The sequence below is a fragment of the Malania oleifera genome, chromosome 3 (genome assembly GCF_029873635.1).
Source record: "Malania oleifera isolate guangnan ecotype guangnan chromosome 3, ASM2987363v1, whole genome shotgun sequence".
NCBI classification, from domain to species: Eukaryota; Viridiplantae; Streptophyta; class Magnoliopsida; order Santalales; family Ximeniaceae; genus Malania; species Malania oleifera.
This window is the reverse complement of record NC_080419.1, coordinates 8,514,550-8,539,684: the sequence shown is the minus strand read 5'-3', so window position 1 is coordinate 8,539,684 and position 25,135 is coordinate 8,514,550. Positions and strand designations below refer to the sequence as shown.

Genomic DNA, 25,135 nt, shown 5'->3' with positions numbered 1-25,135 from the left:
GGATTCCTTCGTCGACGAGGAAATGGATTCGTCAACGAGCTTAGAAAGACACTCGTCAATGAATACAGGACATTCGTCAACGAGGCCTGCTTTTCTTTTGAAAAATTCTTCCTTTTCTCCTTTTACCCATTAATCCGTTTTATTCCTTATATTTCCTAATTATTTAAATTTCCGGGTCATTACACTCTGATCCTTCTTTCTGCATTCAGTTCTAATCAATGCAGTACAAACAATATCATAAGTAACTTTATCTTTCCCATATAATGAAGTGGTGGTCAAATGTTCATACTCATCAGGGAGAGAATTCAGTAACAATATGACTTTATCCTCATCTTTCACCTTTTCATCCAAATTTAACAAATCGGCCAAAATTTTATTGAAAGCATTTATGTGGTCATTAATCGAAATACCTGGTTGATACTGGAAGCGAAACAATTTTTTTTTCAAACAGAGCCGATTTTCCAGACTCTTGGTCATAAATGTATCTTTTAATGTCTTCCACAATTTCTTTGCAGATGTCTCCCTCATAACACAATATTTCTTATTTTTATCGAGACACAGATGAATCGTACCACATGCCTGACAATTGATCTTTTCCCAATCTCTATCACTCATATCTACTGGTTTATCATCCAAAGCAATATCTAATTCTTGCTGATACAAGATATCCATCATCTCACATTGCCACATACCAAAATTATTGGGTACATCAAATTTCTCCACCTCAAACCGAGCATTAGCTATTGTCTTCGATGATGATGTCGAAGCTGAAGGGGCTGGAGTTCGTGTGGACAGAGTTTCTTCTACTGCTACATTAGTTTCTGCTATCTTCTATATATTCAATAGCAACCAACAAAGGAAAAGACCTAGGATGAATAGTATGTACCAACTGTGTCTACTCTGTTTTATCTTATGAAATTCCACTTTGACTAGGCCGACCTCCAGGGAGCGACTGAGCCGCAATGGTTTCTGAGCACTCACTTAAATAAGGTCTTTCTTAGGAATCAAAGGTAAAATCAAGGATCCTAACAAAGGAACACCTCCATATCAACACTATTCAACCTAACTCTAATACCAATTGTTGTGTCGGGCACTCCACTTGTGTCAAACACCAATACTACAACTATTGATATTGAATATATAAGAAACTAAAGTAATGCAGAAACTAATAATAAAACAGTAAAAAGAATAAGACAAGAAATTAACGAGATTTGGTATAGAATTACCTACGTCCTCGGGCACCAACGATCAATCCACTACTTCTTGACAAAATACAACTTTGAGGTGTGTTTTACAAATAAAGAGTTGAACACTTTATATAACTTCCTCAAGTTCAAAAAAACACTTCTCTCCAATGTGGGACAAATTATACAAAAAAATTCAAAATAATTTTGTGTACTAATGTGGAACTATTCTACTAATGTGGGACAAAAAACAACAGCAAGCATAGAGCATACTTGAAAGCCAAAACATTTTTTACAAGCTCATAGAGGTAAGATACAAAAGCCCTATGGATAATTAATTTTCAAGAAGAAGAATGAAATTAGAAGGCATAAAGAAAACACAGAGGAGAAGTTTATTGATCACAACTGACTCTACCTTACAACTAGGAAAGGCAGTCCCTTTTATAGACTAGAAAGCAGCTCATCGGAAACAAACCATAGACACGGGTGAATTATTGATAGCTACAGTGACAGGGCACAGTGATGTGCTACAATACATGCTTCAGTGACAGAGCACAATGATGTGCCAATTTTGGAACCATAGTAATCTTCTAGTGGGATTATAGAAATATGGCCTGTGTAAGATGAAGATGCTATGAACTGACATCGTCATGCTTGGCTTAAGCTTCCAAAGATTATGGTTTTCTCTTCTTCCATCTGTTAAGAAGTCATTTGGTCATATCCGTACTACACAATAGAGACGTTTTAATACAAAATCAAACTTAGATACATTTTTAGTCTCGTTATTATCATTTGAATAATCAGAGGATTCCGACCACTTGGGATTTCAATTATTAATGTATATTTTATATATATATATATATATATATATATATATATATATTTATTATATGATTTTGAACGTGCCTAATCCTAGTTGGGTACTCCAACCAAGAGGAAAGAAATAAGAGAAGCGTCAAAGTGTCCAGGTTCATCCTCCCATCAATGCAACGTAGCCATCAGCCTACATCTTCCCCGTCGATTGTTCCACATGATTAATCTCATGTTTTTACTTCCCAAAATACCCTTCCCTCTCCTCTCCCTCTCCCCACTAGCCATTATTATAAACCCCGACTCCATATACCACCACTCAGACGGCCAGCGGAAGCTTTTGTGCATCTGCTTCAATGGCTTCCATGGCTTCCATGGCTACCCTCTTCATCAATTCTCCCAGTCCATCTCATTCTCTCCCCAGAACACCTTATACCCATTTCACGTCCTCTCTTAGATTCTCCATTTCTCTCCCTGCCGAGAAGAAGACCGGCCAGAAGCTCCGGGTCTTTTCCGGGTTGATCGATCCGGATGGTGGGAAGCTCGTGGAGCTCTTCGTCGAGGAGTCCCAGAGGAATGGGAAGAAGAAGGAAGCCGTGTCGTTGCCGAGAATTGAGCTTTCTCCCATAGATCTTCAATGGGTTCACGTCCTCAGCGAAGGGTGGGCTAGCCCCCTCAGCGGGTTCATGAGAGAATCCGAGTTCCTCCAAACTCTTCATTTCAATTCGCTCCGACTCGACGACGGGTCCGTCGTTAACATGTCGGTGCCGATCGTTCTCGCCGTCGACGATGCGCAGAAGCAACGGATTGGCGAGTCCACCAAGGTCGCTCTCGCCGACTCTGGCGATGAAGTGATAGCTATTCTCAATAAGTAAGGAAATTTGCTCTTCTTAGTCCTAATATATATATATATCTTAATGAGCGTGTTTAAGCTATAATTTGGAATTTTTTTATGGTATAATTGGATTGTTTGTGGTCGGTTTTAATGATTCCCCCCCCCCCCCTGATTAGATTGCATAAGGGTTAGGATTTTGATCTCTAATGATAGTCAAATTGTATTTGCTGCTTCTTTTTTTACGCAAAAAACTTAATTATAATGTGTTACAGGGTTCAGAAAAAGCTTGATAATTTCTAAGGCTGGCATTAAATACAAGGAAGAAAATCCGTTTTGAACATGTGTTGAAAAGGCTATGATTGGCCTGGAAGTTGGGTGTACCTCATCTCTATCATTTTGATGATTTTTAATTTATAAATAGGCATTTAGAGATGTGGATTTTATTAATCTGCTTTTGCAATGTTGCCATATTATTTTATATGAGAAAAAAAAAATTAACTGCAATCTCATATGGATCAATAATTCTCGTAAAAAAAGTTGTGCAAATTTTGAAATTTTCATTTGGGCATTTTTGGCAGGGCAACATGGATTCTAAACACTTATATTCATCTGAATTTAGTTGAGAATTGCATCCATGTCACCTAGGGCTTTTTGCCTGTTATAATGCATTATGCTTATACAGTCAATAACAACTGTCATGGTTTCAAGTGTCATGGTAGATGAGTAGGCAAGTAGCATTGAAGCATGAAAGGGATGTAAATTAAGGCCTGTGTGCAACTTAAGAGGGGCCATTTGTCATGCAGAAATTTTTTGTATGTGCATTTGACATGGTGCGTCCACCATCTCTTGCGGGTGCTAGCTGGGCTATGGGAGTATTGGCATCATGTCAGTTACACATTACTTGAGATGGCACTTCCCATAATGTAACACATAGTGCGCAAGGCTCCAATGCCAAATGTCAGTCTGTAAGGGCATGTATGCAGCATACCTTTATATTCAAAGAGGTTGTTTCTGTGAGTCAAACCTGTGAACTTCAGGTTTTAATGCAAAATCATTACCATGAGGTCAAGACTTGCTCTTTCTCTATGCCTTTACCTGTATGTGATATTGAATTCTTTCTTTAATTAATGTCGTTTGGAAACCTCTATTTGAGTAATATAAAATTCTAAATTCATTGTTAAAAGAGGTGGTTAAAAGCAATGAATTCTTAGCCGTGGAAGAAAGTTTCTAGGAAAAAAATAGTTGTATTAGAAAAATATTTCATACAGGTGTGGAACGAAAAATTGTAAATTGTGTGGCCCGGGGTAGAATTGGTGATGTGTATAATTAAGCATTTAATGGTTTTATTCAATTTAAATAAAATTTTTAGGCTTCCATATAAATATTCTTAAAAGATATGTTTCTAGATAAGCTTAAAAAGCAAAATTTACAAGGTTTGAGAGGGGTCATACCCCCATCAATGTTGCATATAGTTCTGCTGCCCCTGATTAGTATGATACAGATTGATATATGCGTGAGCCTGCCTTGTGTTTTTATATAGTTTGAGGTTTAGCTTTACAGACAGTATATGAAGTGCATGGTACATGCTTCAGAATGTTTAATATTTGCACCGCTTGTTTCATTTGCTTTTTCCCTGTTGGACCAAAGTTGTGTAGACTTGAATGTGATGTCATTGCAAATTCTATGCGAGAACTAATTTGCCATTATGGCTCATTTTTGTGACATACATTTTTTTTAAAATTTAATCAACGGGAGCTTCTCCAGTTGGTGGTTACCCTTCCTCCTTCAGCATAATAAATGTTCCCTAGGAATCTCTTACAAAAATAAGACGCAAAAGTTGCATGATTTTTATGTGTTTCGACTTTAAAATTATTGTGCTTGTGATATAACGATGAGATTTAGAACAAGGTGAAGGTTGCAAACCAAGATGTTAGGATCTTTAGATGTCCCAAATGATTAGTTTCCTATATTTCTTATTCTTTCCATTTTCCCATTATGTATCCACTCTATCCTCAGTATTGATGCACTATTTCTTACTCGGCAACAAGCTAGAGGTCGATTGCATGCGGGAGTAAAATAAAAAGGGGTGTTAATGCCATAAGTTGGGTAGAGGTATGTTTGGCGGTGTATTACTGAAGACAACTAAGCTTTGCAATAATTTACTTTTGCTGGAAATTATCAAATTTTGCCTTAAGAAATCCTAAGTTGGCTGCCTGTTGTATATTGTGGTCTGTTCAAGTTCTTGTTACATGCATTGAGGATCATGCTACGCCCTTCATATTTTTTATGGCCTAATAAATATTTCATGAATTAACTAAATGGAAATTCATTTCATGATGACTTTTGTTATCTGCTATTGAGAATCTGGACTTTTCCAGTTGTGGGATTTTTTAAATTGAACTTCCATTTTATCCTCCTTTTACATGTAGGGCATCCTTTCGAAACATAAATGATAAAACTAATGAAAATTTGGTTAATCCTTATGTCCAGACTGTTACTTAGGGCAATCATTGGGTGCCCTCGTTCATAGATAATGAGCACTTGGTTGCGAATCTTTTAGTTTGTGATCTGTTTGACAACTTGCCAATTGTTTCTCACCTCTTCTTTCTTTCATCATTGGGTTATTGTCTCAGTATTGAGATCTACAAGCACAACAAAGAAGAACGAATAGCAAGAACTTGGGGGACCACTGCCCTTGGTCTGCCTTATGTGGAGGAGGCTATAGCCAATGCTGGAAACTGGCTGATTGGAGGAGACTTGGAGGTTATAGAACCAATAAAGTATCATGATGGTCTTGATCGGTTCCGTTTATCCCCTGCTGAACTTCGTGAGGAGTTCACTAGGAGAAATGCCGATGCAGTATTTGCTTTCCAGCTGCGGAATCCCGTGCACAATGGCCATGCTTTGCTGATGACTGATACACGTCGTCGGCTTCTTGAGATGGGCTACAAAAATCCTATCCTTATGCTTCATCCATTGGGAGGCTACACAAAGGTGGATGATGTTCCACTTAGCTGGCGAATGAAACAACATGAGAAGGTCCATATTCTTGATCTTTTGACCTGTTGCACTAAAATGCAATCCAGACCACATAGTGGAGATGCAGAAACCATATTCCATGATCCCCTTTTCATATTTACTAATCTTTACCAAGAGTGGACATGCAGGATCATTACTGCATTTCTTTATCTCCCCCTCCCCCCCCCCCCCCAACACCTCCCTTTCAAACAAAAATGCTAAACATAAAGACCAAAGCAAAATCAAAACTCAAATTCTTTGTTATTAAGATATCCATTTTTCCTCTGGTCTTGTTTATAAGTGTGTTTTTTTCTTTTTTTTTTTGGAACTTGAAAACCAGTGTTTCACTGGGACAATATTTCCTCTCTACAAGAGACCCATATCTAATTGCCTACCTTTTGGTAGTACTGATTCTGTTCAATCATAATAATGTTCCTCAGGTGCTTGAAGACGGTGTTCTTGATCCAGAAACAACCGTGGTTTCCATATTCCCATCTCCCATGCACTATGCTGGCCCAACTGAGGTGCAGTGGCATGCGAAGGCTCGGATTAATGCAGGGGCTAACTTTTATATTGTTGGTCGAGACCCAGCTGGCATGAGCCATCCAGTTGAGAAAAGAGATTTATATGATGCTGACCATGGGAAAAAAGTATTGAGCATGGCTCCTGGACTGGAGCGGCTGAACATACTTCCTTTCAAGGTGCACTATTGTGACTAGCTTGCATTTACTCCTTGATGAGTTATTGCTTTGTCTTTCTAGTTTGTAGAATTCCAAGCGGTTATCATTCAAATGTAATTTTCAATCACAGGTGGCTGCATATGACAAAACCCAAAGTAAAATGGCATTCTTTGATCCATCGAGAGCTCAAGATTTCCTGTTCATTTCTGGCACAAAGGTATATTTTTCTTCATATCTTTTCTTCATTAGACAGTTCAAAACTTTCATTTAACCTGGACTATTTCCAGAGTTTCCCAAAACAGGTTTAGAAGAAAGTGGGACTGAAAGAACAGTCTTAATAACTCTTTCTCCAGTTTCCTTTTTTCTCACACAAGTATGAACAAGCCTGGCTTATATTTTGCAGATGCGAACACTTGCAAAGAATGGGGAGAACCCTCCTGATGGATTTATGTGCCCTGGTGGCTGGAAAGTTCTGGTGGAATACTATGACAGTTTGGTTTCCTCCGAAAATGGCAGACTACCTGCTGCTGTTCCAGCTTAGAAGGAAGCCACATAAAAATGTACATATTCATCTGTTTGGGAGAAACCTTATGCGACTCCTGTGTGTGCAAATTTGGCAGGGATTCTCTATGTATCTCTCTAATAAAACTCCGCCAAGCATTGTTGCAGAGACACATGGCTAGGCTAAAACTAGAGCACCCGCATTGCAATCTTGAAACTCTGCACTTGCATTTGTGTGTTCCCTGTACTATACCGTAATTGTGCTTTTATGATGGACATAGACATGGATTTTGGGATGGGATTGAATTGTTCATGCCTCTGGTTTGGTTGGTTTGTCAAGGCTCAATTCAGTGAATTTTGGGGCAGAGGTGTATGTTAATCCTAGACCTCAAGATCTGTTGAGCATGTACTGGTTTGTGTGAACGCCAAGCCTCACCTGTTTACTTCTGTGATGCATGTTTCCCTGGGCTTCTGGATTTATTTATTTATTTGCAATTTATGATGATTTAGGAAGAACCTTATTGTGGTTTCCAATTTATGCTACATTTGGTTTCAGAGTAAATTTTCTTAACAGAAGTAATGACAAGGGCAAAATACATGGACATCTTTTGAAGTTCTTTTTTCTTAATTATGCTGACAATCTCTCATGTCTTGAAAATTATATTTAACACTCCTTTCAATTTTAAGCAGCATACTAATCAATCCAACAAACTGATTCTCGTGAAGTTGTATATAATTAATAAACATTACTTAAAAGTTTGGGCAAAAATGATAAAGATTATACACCCATGCATATAATGTGTATTCTTGGAGACTATATGAGCTTTTCAGCTGCAGCTTCCATCATGATGAAGTTATGAGATGACATATTATCATGACCAAATTAAGAGATGATGATAGTTCATTGCATAAAATTGAAAAGTGCATCACCCCCATTAACTTTATTTTTTATATTACCAAGGCATCATCCATATTTAATGATTTGACATCACATTTAATTTCTCACAGGAAATATGCCAATAAAAATGGTAAAGCATCGTGAGTGTAATTATAGCTAAACTCAAGAAAGTGCTAGTTTAACTAAATAACAAATGTGGGTGTCAACGTAATATCTAAAATGTGAGGGGAGTTGGGGCAATATTAGCTTCTTGTTTAGAACTAGCAACATGTTTAGGGCAAACAAAATAACAAGATCTAATGGGTGTCGATCTCATGAGCTGCCCAAGTCTAATTCTCCAACTGCCTATGTCCAATCCTCCAATAGCCTAAGTTATTGGCCATTGTTATCTCAATCCAAACCCGTGTTTGCCCAATTGGGCTAGCAAGGGAATAGTGGGCTTGAAAGCCCATCTCTTGTGAAAGTTTAGTAGCCTGACAAAAGAAGCACACTAAGAAACAACACAAGACAATTGTTGTTCAACATGGTATACCTACAAAATCCTAACATTGGGGATTTTTTATTCATTATATATAAGCATCACTAAAAGCAAATGAAGCTACTTTCACTTACTAGCCTTATTTTTTTCTTTCTTTTGCTTTTGCAACCCTATTGTTCATTGTTAGAGAAATACCCCTAAAGACAACTCTTGCCCTTTCAAGTCATGTTTCATTCTTATTTCTTGCATTATCCTTCATTCAATAACCATGCCAAATTTCGATGGCAACAAATTGGCATCCCAAGAGCAATTTAAGATTTGATCATGCTAAGATCGTGCAATGCCAAACTGCTAAGTATCTCTTAAACGAGGGAATTCGCTTTTGTGGAAAAGATATTGGATGGAGGGTGCGTCGACCCTAAAACAATGACAAAATTCATTAGATGTGGTTACCATGGAGTAGTTCATGTGTTCATGGTCCTGACCTTCTAGGAGACATCCGTAAGGAGAGGAGGAATGAATCACCATAGTGGAACGAAGAGTCATCACCTTGGAGCAATGAGAAACAATTGTGAGTTGTGGCACAAGTTTAAGCAAACACAACCAAGGTGTGATAACCAAGATGTGATGCTTTATTATTAATGAGAATTTGAGAGAACTAATAAACAACTTAAGCAGATAATTAATGAACTCTAGTGCAAGCAAGACAATGAAAAAATGACATGGTGGAGAGTTCTAATCCACCATTCAAACCAAGATATCATGGTGGAGTCGTTACTTAGTAAGTTCAAGATGTAATAACCAAAGGGTTACAATGGCGCCACTAAACTAATTGACCACCTAGATATGTTCAAAGCCTTGGTACTATTTTATGGACATCAGATGATATCTTGTGTGAAGCCTTTGTTACCCGCTCAAGGAATAGTTACGATGTGACGACCTGCTTAACTTACTACATAATAAATCACATATAATATAGTCAGCTCGAACCCATGGGTTACGGGGACACACTTGTCATACACAGCGGAAACCTAAGCAACAGTAAAATAAATTACATTCACCTAACCATATAGTGCATAATATCAGAGTTAACTACAATCCACAATAATACTGTGTTTATATACAATCTCCAAAACATCCAAAAACATATCTAGGATCCCACAACAAAAATCTCCTGATACTAGTTCAAAACTTACCCTCCTAGTAGGGTAGTACAACTAACTCAACAGCAGCCTCGATCCGCTAATCTTTTTGGGTTTCCTAAAAATTATTTAAGCTGGGGTGAGACACCTCTCAGTAAGGGAAAATAAATTAAATACAGTTATGTGGCAATATGAATATTTAATGCTATAGTAGATATACAGTACATTTCATATACTAGAAAACATTGATCATAACATAGCTGAGTAAACATATAATTTCATAATTCTAATAAATCATACTATTCATGAATTGTCTGATATAACCATTAATACTGAAATTTACCCAAGATGTATAGCTAACTGATGCAATGTATTACCCCCCATGACGGGTTGTGCAGCTCGAAGGCAAGACCCGACAATTGCTGACCTACCACTATCGAGTCAAAAATGTCTATAAGTACGATGGGTCCACCACACCCTGGTCCAAACTGCCAGGTAGACATCTACAACTCTACACTGAAAGTCACATCGACTATCCATCTCCCACCCCCTCTACTTGTAGGTGCGGTTAGCACAAGTCTGAACTGTAATAATCTGAATTGTATAGCTAGGGTACCGTGCTCCTGAAATTGAACTGAACTATCATTCGAGTTCTGATAACATATAATGCATGATAATATACTATTTAGCATAAATAGATTGATAACATTTTCTGTAATAACATAAATAAATGCGGCCTTGCGCCAATTACTTTCATATCTGTAGCCTTGCACCGAAATCATTCATAAATACGGCCTTGCGCCGAAGTCTACATAATACACGGCCTTGCGCCGGCTATCAATCATGGCCTTACACCGAACATTTCATACATATTGATCTGAATAAATATATTATTTATCATCCATTCTAAAATCATAATGTACTGCATTATTCCATAATTCCTGAAAATCACTAAAATATACTTTATTTGTAAAATTACCTTAATATGATATCATTTGCGTAAAATATTATTCATGCCACACAATGCTAAATAAAACCATACATTCTACTCTGAAATCATATTTTCTAGCATTTTATACTAAAAACATATATTCTAGTGTAACAACAGTTTTTTCCCAAATATACATTTTCTCAAAAATACTCAAATATAATACATGTTTTCTGAACATAAATCTGCTAATGATTTAATAATAATTTTCATGAAAAAAATACTACTTTAGTTTATTCCCTTACCTGACAACTGAAAAGCTCCTATAAGATTTAGTACTGCACCCGCAGGGTTTCCTGTTCAACATCCTGAAAATAACATCTCTCAGAACTAAATTTCAGTATTTCTCCGTGTACAACATTTCTTATAACTATGAAAAAACCAAATTCCGAATAAAAAACCTTACCTTGAATTTGGGATGAAATCCAAGGTAGCCCCACCAATGATCCTATAATGACCTGCTATTTATTTTCCAGTTCCGATCTTTTTTTTTTATACTGTAAATTTTATAATGCTTTGATACCTACTAGATTAAACCAAACCATCAACCTAAGCAGCAAGAAGTGGGATTCATATAAACACAATCAAGAAAATATACAATACTAGAGTATTAAAATGTTCCCCAAGATATGCATATATGACTGTTTCCCAAAATACCCTTAACTGGGCTAGGGCTATACATAAATACTCCCAAAAATACTCACTTTACGGACAAGGCAAAATTGAAGCCCCTCTATCTGTGAGCTTGATCTGTCCGCCTACTTGGATCACCTGAAAAATGTTAAAGTAATGGGATGAGACGACGCTCAGTAAGACGAAATATATTATTGCTAGTGTGTGGCAAATGAATTACAATACCATGAAGATATGTTTCTATATAATCGTGTATAACTGGATCTGTAAATATAGTACAAATAATATAACCACCACCTTTCCCATGTTGCTTAACATATCTATATTTTAGGTTTCTATACATAATACTTCTAATATAGATATACATATATTCCCTGTTTCAATGAAACTATACATACATAATAATAGCTGAAAACTTCCCAAGATGGATAACTGTATGTCATGATTTAACCCCTCATGACAGGGTTGTGTGGCCAGTAGGCGGAATCTATCCTGGCTGACCGACCAGGATAAACCACTATACTTCATTAGTCTAATTAGCCCTCCTCAACCCATATCTAATAGGGAGCATGTCCACACGTGGGCATATGATCGACCTACTACCACGTATCTATTCTGTATATAGCAACGGTACCGTGCTCTGTAAATTGTATCTGTAATGTCCATCAGGGTCTGATACTATATAATACATCTCTATATACAACTATCTATTTTACCATGATTCTATAATAACTGTATTAACCATGACGTTGTGATAAATTGTATCTGTATCAACTGTATTTGTGAAATGAACTGTAAAACTGTATGTCATGGTGCTGTAAACTGTATAATCATGGTATTCTGTAATTACTATAAAACATATCCACTGTCTGTATATTTTTAAAAACGTAACTCTGAAAAATACTATAAAGCATGTTTCTGTACTATATCTATATTCTCAAGTCACACAGTAATATAAAACATATTATTCATAATTGTTAAACTGTATAAAGTTCTGCTACGAATAATAATCTGGTAAAAATGTACATTTCATACTGAAAATCATTCTAATAATCTGGTAAAAATGTACATTTCATACTGAAAATCATTCTAAAATTGCTAGCATAGCATATTTCTCTTACCTGATTCCTGCTAAAAATCCCCTACTATGATGAGAATTAAAACTGCTAGCATATCATATTTCTCTTACCTGATTCCTATTAAAAATCCCCAACTATGATGAGTCCTACACCTACAGGGTTCTCCACTCATTACCCTGAAAATCATATATCTCAGAACAAAATATCACTATTTCTACGTCCACAGCATTACTTACAACTACTGGAAAGCCAAATTTTTCTTAAAAGACATTACCCTGAATCTGGGATGAATTTTAACTTCGTCCAACCAACGATCCACTCCAGCAGACATGGAAAGAACTTCCCCAAGAGCGTCGTGGTGGCCTCAGATCGTCGATCCGGTGACTAACAAAGTCGAAATCAAAAAGAGAAGGAGGAGGAACCGTAGGAGAGAAGAGAGAGAGAGTGTCAATGAATTTTCTGCTTAAAATCTTCGTTTAACACTATTTATACTACGAGATTCATCGATGAGCCACGTCATCTCATCGACGAGTCCTGTAGAAAGTTCATCGACGAACGTGCACCCTCGTCAACAAATTTCAGACTTCCAAATATCCTTTCTCGGTATCTTCTCGTCAACGAGTCCTGTAAAATGTTCGTCGACAAACCTGCACCCTCGTCGACAAATTTCAGACTTCCAAAAATCCTCTCTCGGTACAAAACCAAAATACTACCTATCTTATACACTATATTGCAATTACATTGTGTTGAACAACATAAAATTTACTATTACCTTAATTATACATCACTGCTGTATTCACTAAACAAGTGGTGATATTTTCGTTTGATCTCATCTTCAAGCTCCCACGAGGCTTCTTCTACTGCGTGATTCATCTACAAGACTTTCACTAACAGTATCCTTTTGCTGCGCAATACATGTTCTTTTCTATCTAGAATCCGCATTGGAGCTTCTTCGTATGCTAAATCACCACTGAGTTCCAATTCTGCATAACTAATGATATGGGAAGGATTTGAGACGTATTTCCTTAACATAGAAACATGAAACATGTCGTGAATCTTGAATAGAGATGGCGGTAAAGCTAGCCGATAGGCAACTGACTCAATCTTCTCAAGTATCTCAAATGGGCCAATGAACCTAGGGCTCAACTTACCCTTCCTCCCAAACCTCATGATTTCCTTCAGCGGTGCTACTTTCAGAAATACATGATCACTCACTTCAAATTCTAGTTCCCGACGGCGAGTATCTACATAGCTTTTCTACCGACTCTGTGCTGCACTAATTCGATCTCGAATGATTCGAAATTTATCGTACGCCTGCTGAATTATTTCTGGCCCCAAAACTCGCCTCTCATCTATCTCACTCCAGTATAGAGGGGAACGACACTTCCTACCATATAGTGCTTCATAAGGAGCCATGCCTATGTTAGCTTAATAACTTTTGTTGTAAGCAAATTTCACCAATGACATATACTGAGTCCAGCTACCCCCAAAATCCAATACACATGCTCGCAACATATCCTTAAGTACCTTATCGTTCTCTCTGTCTGACCGTCCGTCTGAGGATGGAAAGCGGTGCTGAATGCTAATTGAGTCCCCAATGCCTCCTGCAAACTTCTCTAGAACCACAATGTAAAACGTGGATCACGGTCCGAGACTATGGATATCGGCACTCCATGGGGTCAAACAATCTTCTGTATATAAATCTATGCTAACCTGTTCATAGGGTAGCTAACCTTAATGGGCAGAAAGTGCGCTGTCTTCGTCAATCTATCAACAATAACCCAAATGACATTCTGATCATGCGGCGCCGGCAGTAACCTAGTAACAAAATCCATGGATACATGGTCCCACTTCCATTCGGGAATGAAAAGTGGCTGCAACTAACCGGCCGGCCTCTGGTGCTCAGCCTTAACCTGCTGGCATGTCAAACACTGCTGCACAAATTTTGCTATTTCCTTCTTCATGCCACTCCACCTGAAATACTCCTACAGATCCCTATACATTTTCGTACTGTCAGGATGAACAGTGTATAGAGATCTGTGTGCCTCCTCTAAAATTGTCCTCCTAATGCTATCATTTGCAAGCACATACAATCTGGTGTGAAATCTCAAAGCCCCATCGTCAGAAATGCTAAATTCTTCTCCCTGACCGTCCTATATTCTGGCTATCACTTCTGCCAATTCTAGATCATTCCCCTGAGCAATTTTAATACTTTAATAAAGTGTAGGTTGTACAACCAGACTGGCAATAAATGCCTGAGGATCATCTGCTACTAATTTCATGTCGAGCCTTTCCAAGTCCATTTGAATTGGGTGCTGAACTATAGCGGCTAGTTGTGTTATATCTTCTGATTTACGGCTTAAAGCATCAGCCACCACATTTGCTTTACCGGGGTGGTAACTGACGGTGCAGTCGTAATCCTTGATAAGTTCCAACCATCTCCTCTAGCTCATATTCAATTCTTTTTATGTAAAGAAGTACTTTAGGCTCTTGTGATCAAAAAATATTTCACATTTCTCACCATATAAGTAATGTCTCCAGATCTTTAGTGCGTGCACCACTGCAGCCAATTCCAGATCGTGAGTAGGGTAGTTCTTTTCATATTCTTTCTACTGCCTGGACGCATACGCCACCACCCTACCATGCTGCATCAGTACACAACCAAGTCCTTTCAAAGACGCGTCACTATAAATCACATACCTATCACCTCCTGATGGAATCATCAATACTAGTACAGTGACGAGCCGCTGGTTTAGTTCCTGGAAACTCTGCTCGCATTCTTCATCCCACACAAATATGGCATTCTTCTTGGTCAAACATGTGAGAGGTTCTGACAAGGCTAAAAATCCCTCCACAAATCGACGGTAATAACCTGTCAGTCCCAAGAAACTTCTGACTTCCTGCACGTTCTTCGGCCTGACCCAATTCACTACCGCATCAATCTTGTTGGGATCCACTAAAATACCGTCTCCTAAGATCACATGGCCTAAAAATGTAACTTTCTCAAGCTAGAACTCACAGTTGCTAAACTTTGCAGGGAGTTTCTTTTCCTTGAGTGTCTGTAGAACCTGTCACGACCTGCTCATTTTTCACATTTTTTTTTTTTATATTATCCACTTCATAAAATCAATACTACATATCCCACAATCCAGCTCAGCAGGTTACCATCCACCTGGACTCGTGGGTACCAAGGATATAACAAAACATACAACAGAAGTCTACACAGCAGAAAGTATAAAATTATATACATCTCATCATAATGTGCCCAACACATACCAGAGTACTATAAACACTAACTCTCTCTATATATACATCCCAAAAATGGAATTTAGGGACAATTCCCACAAAAACCTAACTGTCCCTACCAAAAACTTACCCTTCGCGGTGGGCAGATAAACAATACTAATTATGCGGGGCTTTTCCTGATCTCCTATCCGGGGCTCCTGAAAAGTTAATAAAATTTAGGGGTGAGACACCTCTCAGTAAGGGAAATAAACTAATACTAGTGTGTGGCAACATAAGTAATTCGTGTTCAACATATATCATATATAACACATTTAGTACTATTTCATCAAATCTGGGAAAACATATATATATATATATATACATATATAAATCAACATGGCAGAACATACTGCATTTTCATAACATATCTTAACTCATGTCATAATAATAATAATAACATAAAACAATCCTGGTAGGTTAGCTGGATGTTGTCATGTATTACCCCCACTTGACTGGGTTGTGTGACCCGAAGGCGAGACCTGACAATGGTTGGCCGACCACTGCTAAGTCGATAGTCTAGTCTGTAGGTCCGATGGGTCTACCCAGACTGGTCCGTACACCAGGGGCGATAACAGCACACTCCTCGAACATAACCACATCGACCATCCAATCTCACACCACTCCATATAGTGACATTAACATAGATATCATGATCACGAGGACCATGGACACATAGCAATGATACCGTGCAAGTGCTAGCCTAAACCAAGCCAACCAGGTTCTAATATCATATACATATACTAAAATCGTGATACATAGATATTTCATATCAATCATTTTCACATTGATCATATCATTTACATATATATATATATATATATACGTGTACCGTGAAAATCATCGGCCCGTACGCCGGTATTACACATTTTAGCATAGTACAGCCCGTACGCCAACAAATCACATAGCACAACATGTACGCTGGCAAACCACATAGCATGGCCCGTACACTGGCAAATCACATAGCACGGCCCGTACGCTGGCAAATCACATAGCACGGCCCGTACGCTGGCAAATCACATCCACATATATATATATATGTAAAACATCTCAACCCGTACGCCGGTTTTCCATCATAAAAATCCATATCATCCACATTCCCAGAAAATAGCATTTCACAACATTTTTACTCATGCCACACAGTAAATTTTCCACATATTCAACATACGATCATTTTCACGGTATTTTACAAATATAAGACATATATATATATATATATATAATCATATACATTTTCCATAAATCAAATAATAACTATATATATATATATATAAGCATTTTCCAAAACAGTACTAACTTAGTTTATCCCCTTACCTGATCCCTGGAAAGCCCCTAATAAAATTGCCCCGCACTCGCAGGGTTCCTAACTCAACACTCTGAAAATGAAAAATCCCAGAATTAAAGTTCAATATTTCTAAGCATACAATATTTTCCTCAACTATCAAAAACCCGCATATTGAGTAGAAAGTTTTCACCTAAAAGCATTCAAGTTTAACACCTGAGGGGTTTCCTGACCAATACTCCGAAACTGAAAACCCCCAGTATTAAACTTCAGTATTTTCATGCGCACAACATTTCTTCTAACTAGCGCAAGACCAAATATGGCTTAAAAAGCCTTACCTCAACTTTGGGATGATTTCCAACTAACTTTCTCCCACGATCCGCTCCAGAAGATTTGGAAAGAACTCCGCTAGGAGCGTCATAGTGACTTCGGATTGTCGATCTGACGACTGGTGGGGCCGAAAATATAGAGAGAAGGGAGAGAGAGCCGTAGAGAGAGAGAGAGAGAGGAGAGGGAGAGGCTTCGTACAAAATGATATTTCTCCCGGATTTTTCATTCTTATAAAACAAGATTTCGTCGATGAGCCCGACCTTCGTCGATGAGTCCTTCACAAATTTCGTCAACGAGACCCTATATTCTTCGACGAAATTCAGGCTGCCTCAGAACCTCTCTCGGTATTTTCTCGTCGATGAAGCCCTGTGTTCGTCGACGAATTCTCTTAAGCCTTCGTCAACGAATACAAGGGATTCGTCGACGAAGCCCTGAAACTCCCCCTTTTTGTTTTTCTCTTCCGAAATGTAATGTCGTCGACGAAGTCTACGGTCTCCTTCTGTTTTCGGTTTCCATTTCCCTTTCCTTATTATTTAAATTTCATTTTAAATTTGGGTCGTTACAAAACCTGTCTCAAATGCACCTCATGATCCTCAAAACTCCTCGAGTACACCAGTATATAATTAACAAAAACTACTACAAATTGATCTAGATACTGGTGAAAAACTCTATTCATCAAGTCCATGAACACTGCAGGGGCATTCGTCAGACCAAAAGGTATAATAGGAAATTCATAGTGCTCGTACCTGGTCTAGAAGGTTGTCTTTGCAACGTCCTCTACCTTTACTTTTACCTGATGATAACCTTATCTGAGCTCGATTTTGGAATACACTCGTGTTCCCTGGAGCTGATAAAATAGATCGAATATACAGGGTAGAGGATATTTATTCTTAATAGTAACCTTGTTTATTTCCCTGTAATTAATACACATCCTCAAAGACCCGTTTTCTTCTTTACAAACAACACTGGAGCTCCCCATGGTGATACACTGGGTCGTATAAATCCCCTATTCAGCAAGTCTTGCAACTAATTCTTCAATTCTCCTAATTTAGTTGGAGTCATACAATAAGGAACCTTAGAGATCGGCGCTATCCCTGGAGGCAAATCTATAGGAAAATACACATCGCGTTCGGGAGGCAACCCTGGTAACTCCTCTGGAAAAACATCTGAAAATTCTCGTACGACCGGGGTACTGTCGAGCTTCAATTCATTCTCTGACGCTTCCTTTACAAAAGCCACAAACCCCCGACTTCAGTCCCGAAGTAGTCAGCTTGCATGTATAGTGGATACCAACTACGACGGCGCATGTACACGTGAACTAGTAAACCTAAATTCTTTCTCACCAGGGGGGTCTGAAAACTACTTCTTTCTAATGATAATCAAAACTGGCATTATTAGTTGTCAACCAATCCATACCCAGTTTTACATCAAACCCACACATCTCAAACGCAATTAGGTCTGCTGGTAGCACTATCCCCTGAATTTTTATAGGATAACCTCTGAGCACTCTCAGACACCGTATCACTGACCTTAATGGTGTAGCTACTGACAATTCCATATCTAATAATTGGATCTCACTTCCAAATAATTTAACGTAGGATGTAGAGACAAATGAATGTGTAGCACCTGAATCAAATAAAATAATAACAGAATGTGATAAAACAGTAAAAGTACCTGTCACCACATCTGCGGCAGCTCAGCATCGCCGGGCGTCAACGTGTAAACCCTCGCCGAGGCCACATTCCTCTGCTGTCCTCCACAAGGCGCCTGATATCCTCCCCTATAGGGCCTGGGAGTTGGGACCTGGTCTGGCAGACCTGGGTATGCACATGCCATGTGGCCGGGTCTCCCACAGCGATAGCACACATCTCTCCCTGCTCAGCACTCCCCCAAATGACGTCTCATGCATGTCTGACATACCAGGAAAATCGGAGCACCCTGATTCCCACGAGGTCCTGCCATCTGCCTCTGATCTCCCCTATCGTGACCTCCTCTCCATAGACCTCTATTGAATCCAGCCTGAAAGCCTTGAGGCGCAGGCCTCTTCGTCTGACTCTGAACCATTATACCCCTCTGTATACCACTCTCAATAATCGCAGCTCTGTCTACAACCTCCGTAAATGTCTAAACTCTAAAGCCAATCACCTACTCAAACAAGTTCTACCTCAGTCCCTCTTCAAACTTCCTTACCTTTTTCTCTTCATCGGGTGCCATATATGGAGCAAAACGTGATGACTCGATAAACCGAGCTGCGTACTGGGATACGGTCATCTGCCCCTGTACCATATGCATAAACTCTGCTGTCTTCACGCTCCGAATGATAAAAGGAAAATACCGCTCGAAGAACAGCTCCTTCAATCAATCCCACGTCACTAGTATTGGAATCGGTCTCTGCTCCTCTATCAATTGCGCTGATCTCCACCAGCGCTTCGCCTCCCTTATCAATTTAAATGCTGCAAACACTACCTTCTGCTTATCCAAACAAGGAAGCACAACCAACGTATCTTTGATGTCCAGGACCCAATTCTTAGCTACAATCGAGTCATCTCCTTCAGCAAAGGATGGGGGCTTCATCCGCGTAAACTGCTTGATCGAATAGCCACACTCCCCAGAGCTCCTGGCCATCTCAACCATCACATGCTGAGTGATGCTGCGCAGCATAACATCTGTATCTCTTCCACCTATGCTAGAAGGTCCTGGCTTATCCTCCCCAGCATCGTACCACTGCTTCCCGGGTCCATCCTGAAACAATAAACACACTTAAGCACCTTATCCCCTACACAGACCTATCCTATACCAATTCAAAATTAATTGCCTTACCTGACCTTAACTCAATATCCAGTTTTGTCACTGAGACACACGACCCGACAATAGTTTACTATGATTTTCCTGAAATCATCACCCCAGGAAAAACATAGAAACCACCACGGTAATCCTGTACCCAGACCACAAAACAAACCTCAAATCCTTTCCTATACTCTGGTATTGCTTCCGCTGCATTCTAAAGTCTACAGAACCTAGCAACCTAAGCTCTAATACCAAACTGTAACGACCTGTTATTTACTTTCCAATTCCGATTTTTTTTTATACTGTAAAATTTATAATGCTCTGATACCTACTAGATTAAACCAAACCATCAACCTAAGCAGCAAGAAGCGAAATTCATATAAACACAATCAAGAAAATATACAATACCAAAGTGCTAAAATGTTCCCCAAAATATACATATATGACTGTTTCCCAAAATACCCTCAGCTGGGCTATGGCTATACATAAATACTCTCAAAAATACTCACTCTACTGGCAGGGCACTACTAAAGCCCCTCTATCTGCGAGTCTGATCTGCTTGCCTACTTGGATCACCTGAAAAATGTTAAAGTAATGGGATAAGACGACGCTCAGTAAGACGAAATATGTTATTGCTAGTGTGTGGCAAATTTGTTTATATATAATTGTGTATAACTAAATCTGTAAATATAGTACAAATAATATAACCACCACCTCTCCCATGTTGCTTAATATATCTGTATTTTACGTTCCTATACATAACACTTTAATATAGATATACATATATTCCCCGTTTCTGTGAAACTGTACATACATAATAATAGCTGAAAACTTCCCTAGATGGATAGCTGTATGTCATGATTTAACCCCTCATGACAGGGTTGTGCAGCTCATAGGTGGGATCTATCCTGGCTAGCCGACCAGGATAAACCACTATACTTCATCAGTCTAATTAGCCCTCCTCAACCCATATCTAATAGGGAGCATGTCCACACGTGGGCATGTGATCGACCTACTACCACGTATTATCTAAGTAGGTGGTTGCACTCTATTCTGTATATAGCAACGGTACCGTGCTCTGTAAATTGTATCTGTAATGTCCAACAGGGTCTGATACTATATAATACATTTCTATATACAACTATCTATTTTACCATGATTCTGTAATAATTGTATTAACCATGACGTTCTGATAAACTGTATCTATATCAACTGTATTTCTGAAATGAACTATAAAACTGTATGTCATGGTACTGTAAATTGTATAATCATGATATTCTGTTATTACTATAAAACATATCCACTGTTTATATATTTTGTAAAACATAACTTTGAAAAATACTATAAAGCATGTTTCTATACTATATCTATATTCTCAAGCCACACAGTAATGTAAAACATATTATTCATAATTGTTAAACCGTATAAAGTTCTGCTGTGAATAATAACCTAGTAAAAATGTACATTTCATACTGAAAATCATTCTAAAACAGTCTAGCATAGCATATTTCCCTTACTTGATTCCTGTTAAAAATCCCCTACTATGTTGGGTCCTACACCCGTAGGGTTCTCCACTCATCACCCTAAAAACCATATATCCTAGAACAAAATATCACTATTTCTATGTCTACATCATTACCTACAACTGCTGGAAAGCCAAATTTTGCTTAAAAGACATTACCCTGAAACTGGGATGAAATTCAACTTCGTCCCACCAACGATCCGCTCCAGCAAACTTGGAGAGAACTTCCCCAGGAGCATCGTGGTGGCCTCAGATCGTCGATCCGGTGACTAACGAGGCCGGAATCGAAGGGAGAAGGAGCCATAGAAGAGAAGAGAGAGAGTGTGTCGGTGAATTTTATGCGTAAAAATCTTCATTTAACACTATTTATATTGTGAGATTCATCGATGAGCCACGTCATCTCATCGACGAGTCCTGTAGAAAGTTCGTCAACGAACCTACACCCTCGACGACGAATTTCAGACTTCCAAAAATCCACTCTTGATATCTTCTCGTCGACGAGACGGGTCTTAGAGAGAAGGGAGAAAAGACGAACTGAGGAGAGAGAGAGAGAGAGAGAGAGATAGTGATTTTTGTGTGAAATTCAGCTAAAAATGAAGGTTAGGCCTATTTATACATTGGCCTTCATCGACGAGCCACGTCACTTCGTCAACGAGGTCAAGAAGGAAGTTCGTTAATGAATGCTTACTCCTCGTCAATGAAATTCAGAACTGCGATATATCTTCTCGGTATCTTCTCGTCGACGAGACACGTCCCCGTTGACGAACCCCTCATGTATTCTCGTTGACGAGACCCTGTTTAAAATCCTTCTTTTCTCTCCTCCTCCTATTATTAAATTATGATAATTAATCGGATCTCTACATTCTCCCCTCCTTATAAAATTTCGTCCTCAAAATTTACTATTCATATGATTCATCCTTCCTTTAAAAATAAACAGTCTACTTATTTTATTACTTACCCTCACTTATGACGGAAGAATACCGTTGTTACATTCCAAGTTCTGGGAGATTACTTATATAAAATAAAATTTCCCCTAAAACTAAAATATTACTTACTAACTAAATTTCTACAAGTGCCTGCAAAAGAAACATTGCATAACTATTTACACTTTATCTGGTTCTAATTAAACTTTTTGGAATAATTGCGGGTATTTCTATTTTATCTGTTTCTCGAGCTCCCAAGAAGCCTCTTCTATTACATGATTTCTCCACAAAACCTTTACTAGAGGAATCTTCTTATTACGCAATTCCTGTTCTCTTCTATCTAGAATCTGTACTGGTACCTCCTCATAAACTAGTGAATCACTGAGCTCTAGTTCACCATAATTGATTACATGAGAAGGGTCTGGGACGTATTTCCTCAACATGGAAATGTGAAATACGTCGTGTATCCTGGATAATACAGGCGGTAAAGCTAACCTATAGGCAACCGGTCCCACTTCCTATAGAATCTCAAACAGACCAATGAACATAGGGTTAAGTTTACCTTTCCTTCCAAATCTCATAACCCCTTTTAACGGAGCTATTTTCAAAAATACATGGTCACCAATATCAAATTCCAATTTCCTACGGCGATTATCGGCATAACTATTCTATCGGCTCTAAGCTGCACCGATTCTATCTTTGATGAGCCGAACCATATTGTATGCTTGCTGCACTAACTTTGGTCCCACAACTCGCCGCTCACCCATCTCGTCCCAATATAAAGGAGAATGACATCTCCTATCGTACAGTGCCTCAAACGGTGTCATACCAATGCTGGCCTAATAACTGTTATTATACGCAAACTCTACTAGTGGCATGAACTTAGTCCAACTACTCCCAAAGTCTAGCACGCATGCTCGAAGCATATCTTCTAATATCTGTATCGTCATCTCAGTCTGCCCATCTAACTGGGGATGGAATGTCGTGCTAAAAGATAAGCGAGACCCTAAAGCTTCCTACAAGTTTCTCCAAAAACGTGACGTGAAACACGGGTCTCGATTTGACACTATAAATACTAGCACTTCATGAGAATGGACTATCTCCTGAATATAAATTTTCCCCAAACGGTTAAAGGAATAGCTGATCTTGATAGGTAGGAAATTGGCGGTCTTAGTCAATCGATCTACAATCACCCAAATTGCATTATGGCCATACAATGCCCATGGCAGCCCTAAAAAAAATCCATGGATATATGATCCCACTTCCACTCTAGGAGAAATAGCGGCTGCAACTAACCTATCGGCCTCTGGTGCTCAGCTTTTACCTGCTGGCACGTCAAACACTGTGAGCCTCCTCTAGGATGGTCTTCCTGATATTAGCATCAATAGGAACACACAATCTGGAACAAAACCGTAGGGCTCCATCATTAGTAATGAAGAATTCCTCTCCCTAAACAGTCTGTACTCTGACAATCACCTCTGCTAATTCTGGATCTTCCTTTTGTGCAGCTTTAATCCTTTCCTGCAGAGTAGGTTGCACCACTAAACTAGCAATACATGCTTGAGGTTCACTGTCGACCAATTCTATGTCGAGTCTCTTTAGATCCATTATAATCGGATACTAAATCTACATAGCTGCCAACACTGACCCCACAGACTTCCTACTCAGTGCATCAGCTACCATGTTTGCTTTCCCTGGGTGATAACTGATGGTACAATCGAAATCTTTAATCAGCTCCAACCACCTTTTCTGTCTCATATTCAATTCCTTCTGAGTGAAAAAAGTACTTTAAACTCTTATGGTCGGAGAAAATTTCACATCGCTCGCCATACAGGTAATGCCTCCAAATTTTCAATGCATGTACTACTACAGCCAATTCAAGATCATGGGTAGGGTAGTTCTTTTCATACTCTTTCAATTGCCTAGAAGCATACGCTACCACTCTACCATACTGCATCAATACACAGCCAAGTCCCTTCAAGGACGCATCACTGTAGATAACATAACCTTCACCCCTTGACGGGATGACCAGTACTGGTGTTGTGACTAGTCTTTGCTTCAATTCTTGAAAACTCTGCTCACGGCTATTGTCCCATTCAAATATGATGTTTTTCCTAATTAGTTATGTTAGAGGCCCTGATAGCGCTTAGAATCCCTCAACAAAACAATGGTATAACCAGCTAACCCCAAGAAACTCCTGATCTCCTGGACGTTTCTTGGTCTAGCCCAATTCACTACCGCATCAATTTTACTAGAATCCACAGAAATTCCGTCCTCTGAGATAACATGCCCCAAAAACACAACTTTCTCGAACCAGAACTCACATTTACTAAACTTGGCATACAATTTCTTTTCCCTAAGCGCCTGTAAAACTTGCCTCAAATGTATCTTATGCTCCTTATAGCTCCTCGTATATGTAACGACTCGGAAAAATAATAATATTTAAATATTAAGAGAGAGAGAAATGAAAGCAAAAATAGAAGGAACCTGCCAAGCTTCGTCGACGAACACAGGGTTTCATCGACGAAGGCTTTAAGGATTTCGTCGACGAGAAAATACCGAGAGGGGTTCTGAGGCAGCCTGAATTTCTTCGATAAATACAGGGTCTTGTCAACGAAATTTGTGAAGGACTCGTAGACGAAATCCCCTGGTTTATATATATGCGGAATCCAAGATTTTATCTCACTTCCAGTGCCTCCCTCTCTCTCCTCTCTCTCTCTACGACTCTCTCTCCCTTCTCTCTTCATTTCCGGCCCCACTAGT

At 38.9% G+C, this 25,135-nt stretch overlaps 1 protein-coding gene across 1 annotated transcript; it reads left to right on the top strand.

Moving 5' to 3' along the window:
* The first annotated feature begins 2,156 nt into the window (after positions 1-2,156).
* On the top strand, positions 2,157-7,324 carry LOC131150412 (ATP sulfurylase 1, chloroplastic). The gene is made up of 5 exons (XM_058101117.1): positions 2,157-2,865; positions 5,463-5,868; positions 6,288-6,548; positions 6,658-6,744; positions 6,931-7,324. The coding sequence occupies exons 1-5, from the start codon at positions 2,351-2,353 to the stop codon at positions 7,066-7,068; spliced, it is 1,407 nt and encodes a 468-aa protein (XP_057957100.1). The 5' UTR covers positions 2,157-2,350; the 3' UTR covers positions 7,069-7,324.
* The last annotated feature ends 17,811 nt before the right edge of the window (positions 7,325-25,135 follow it).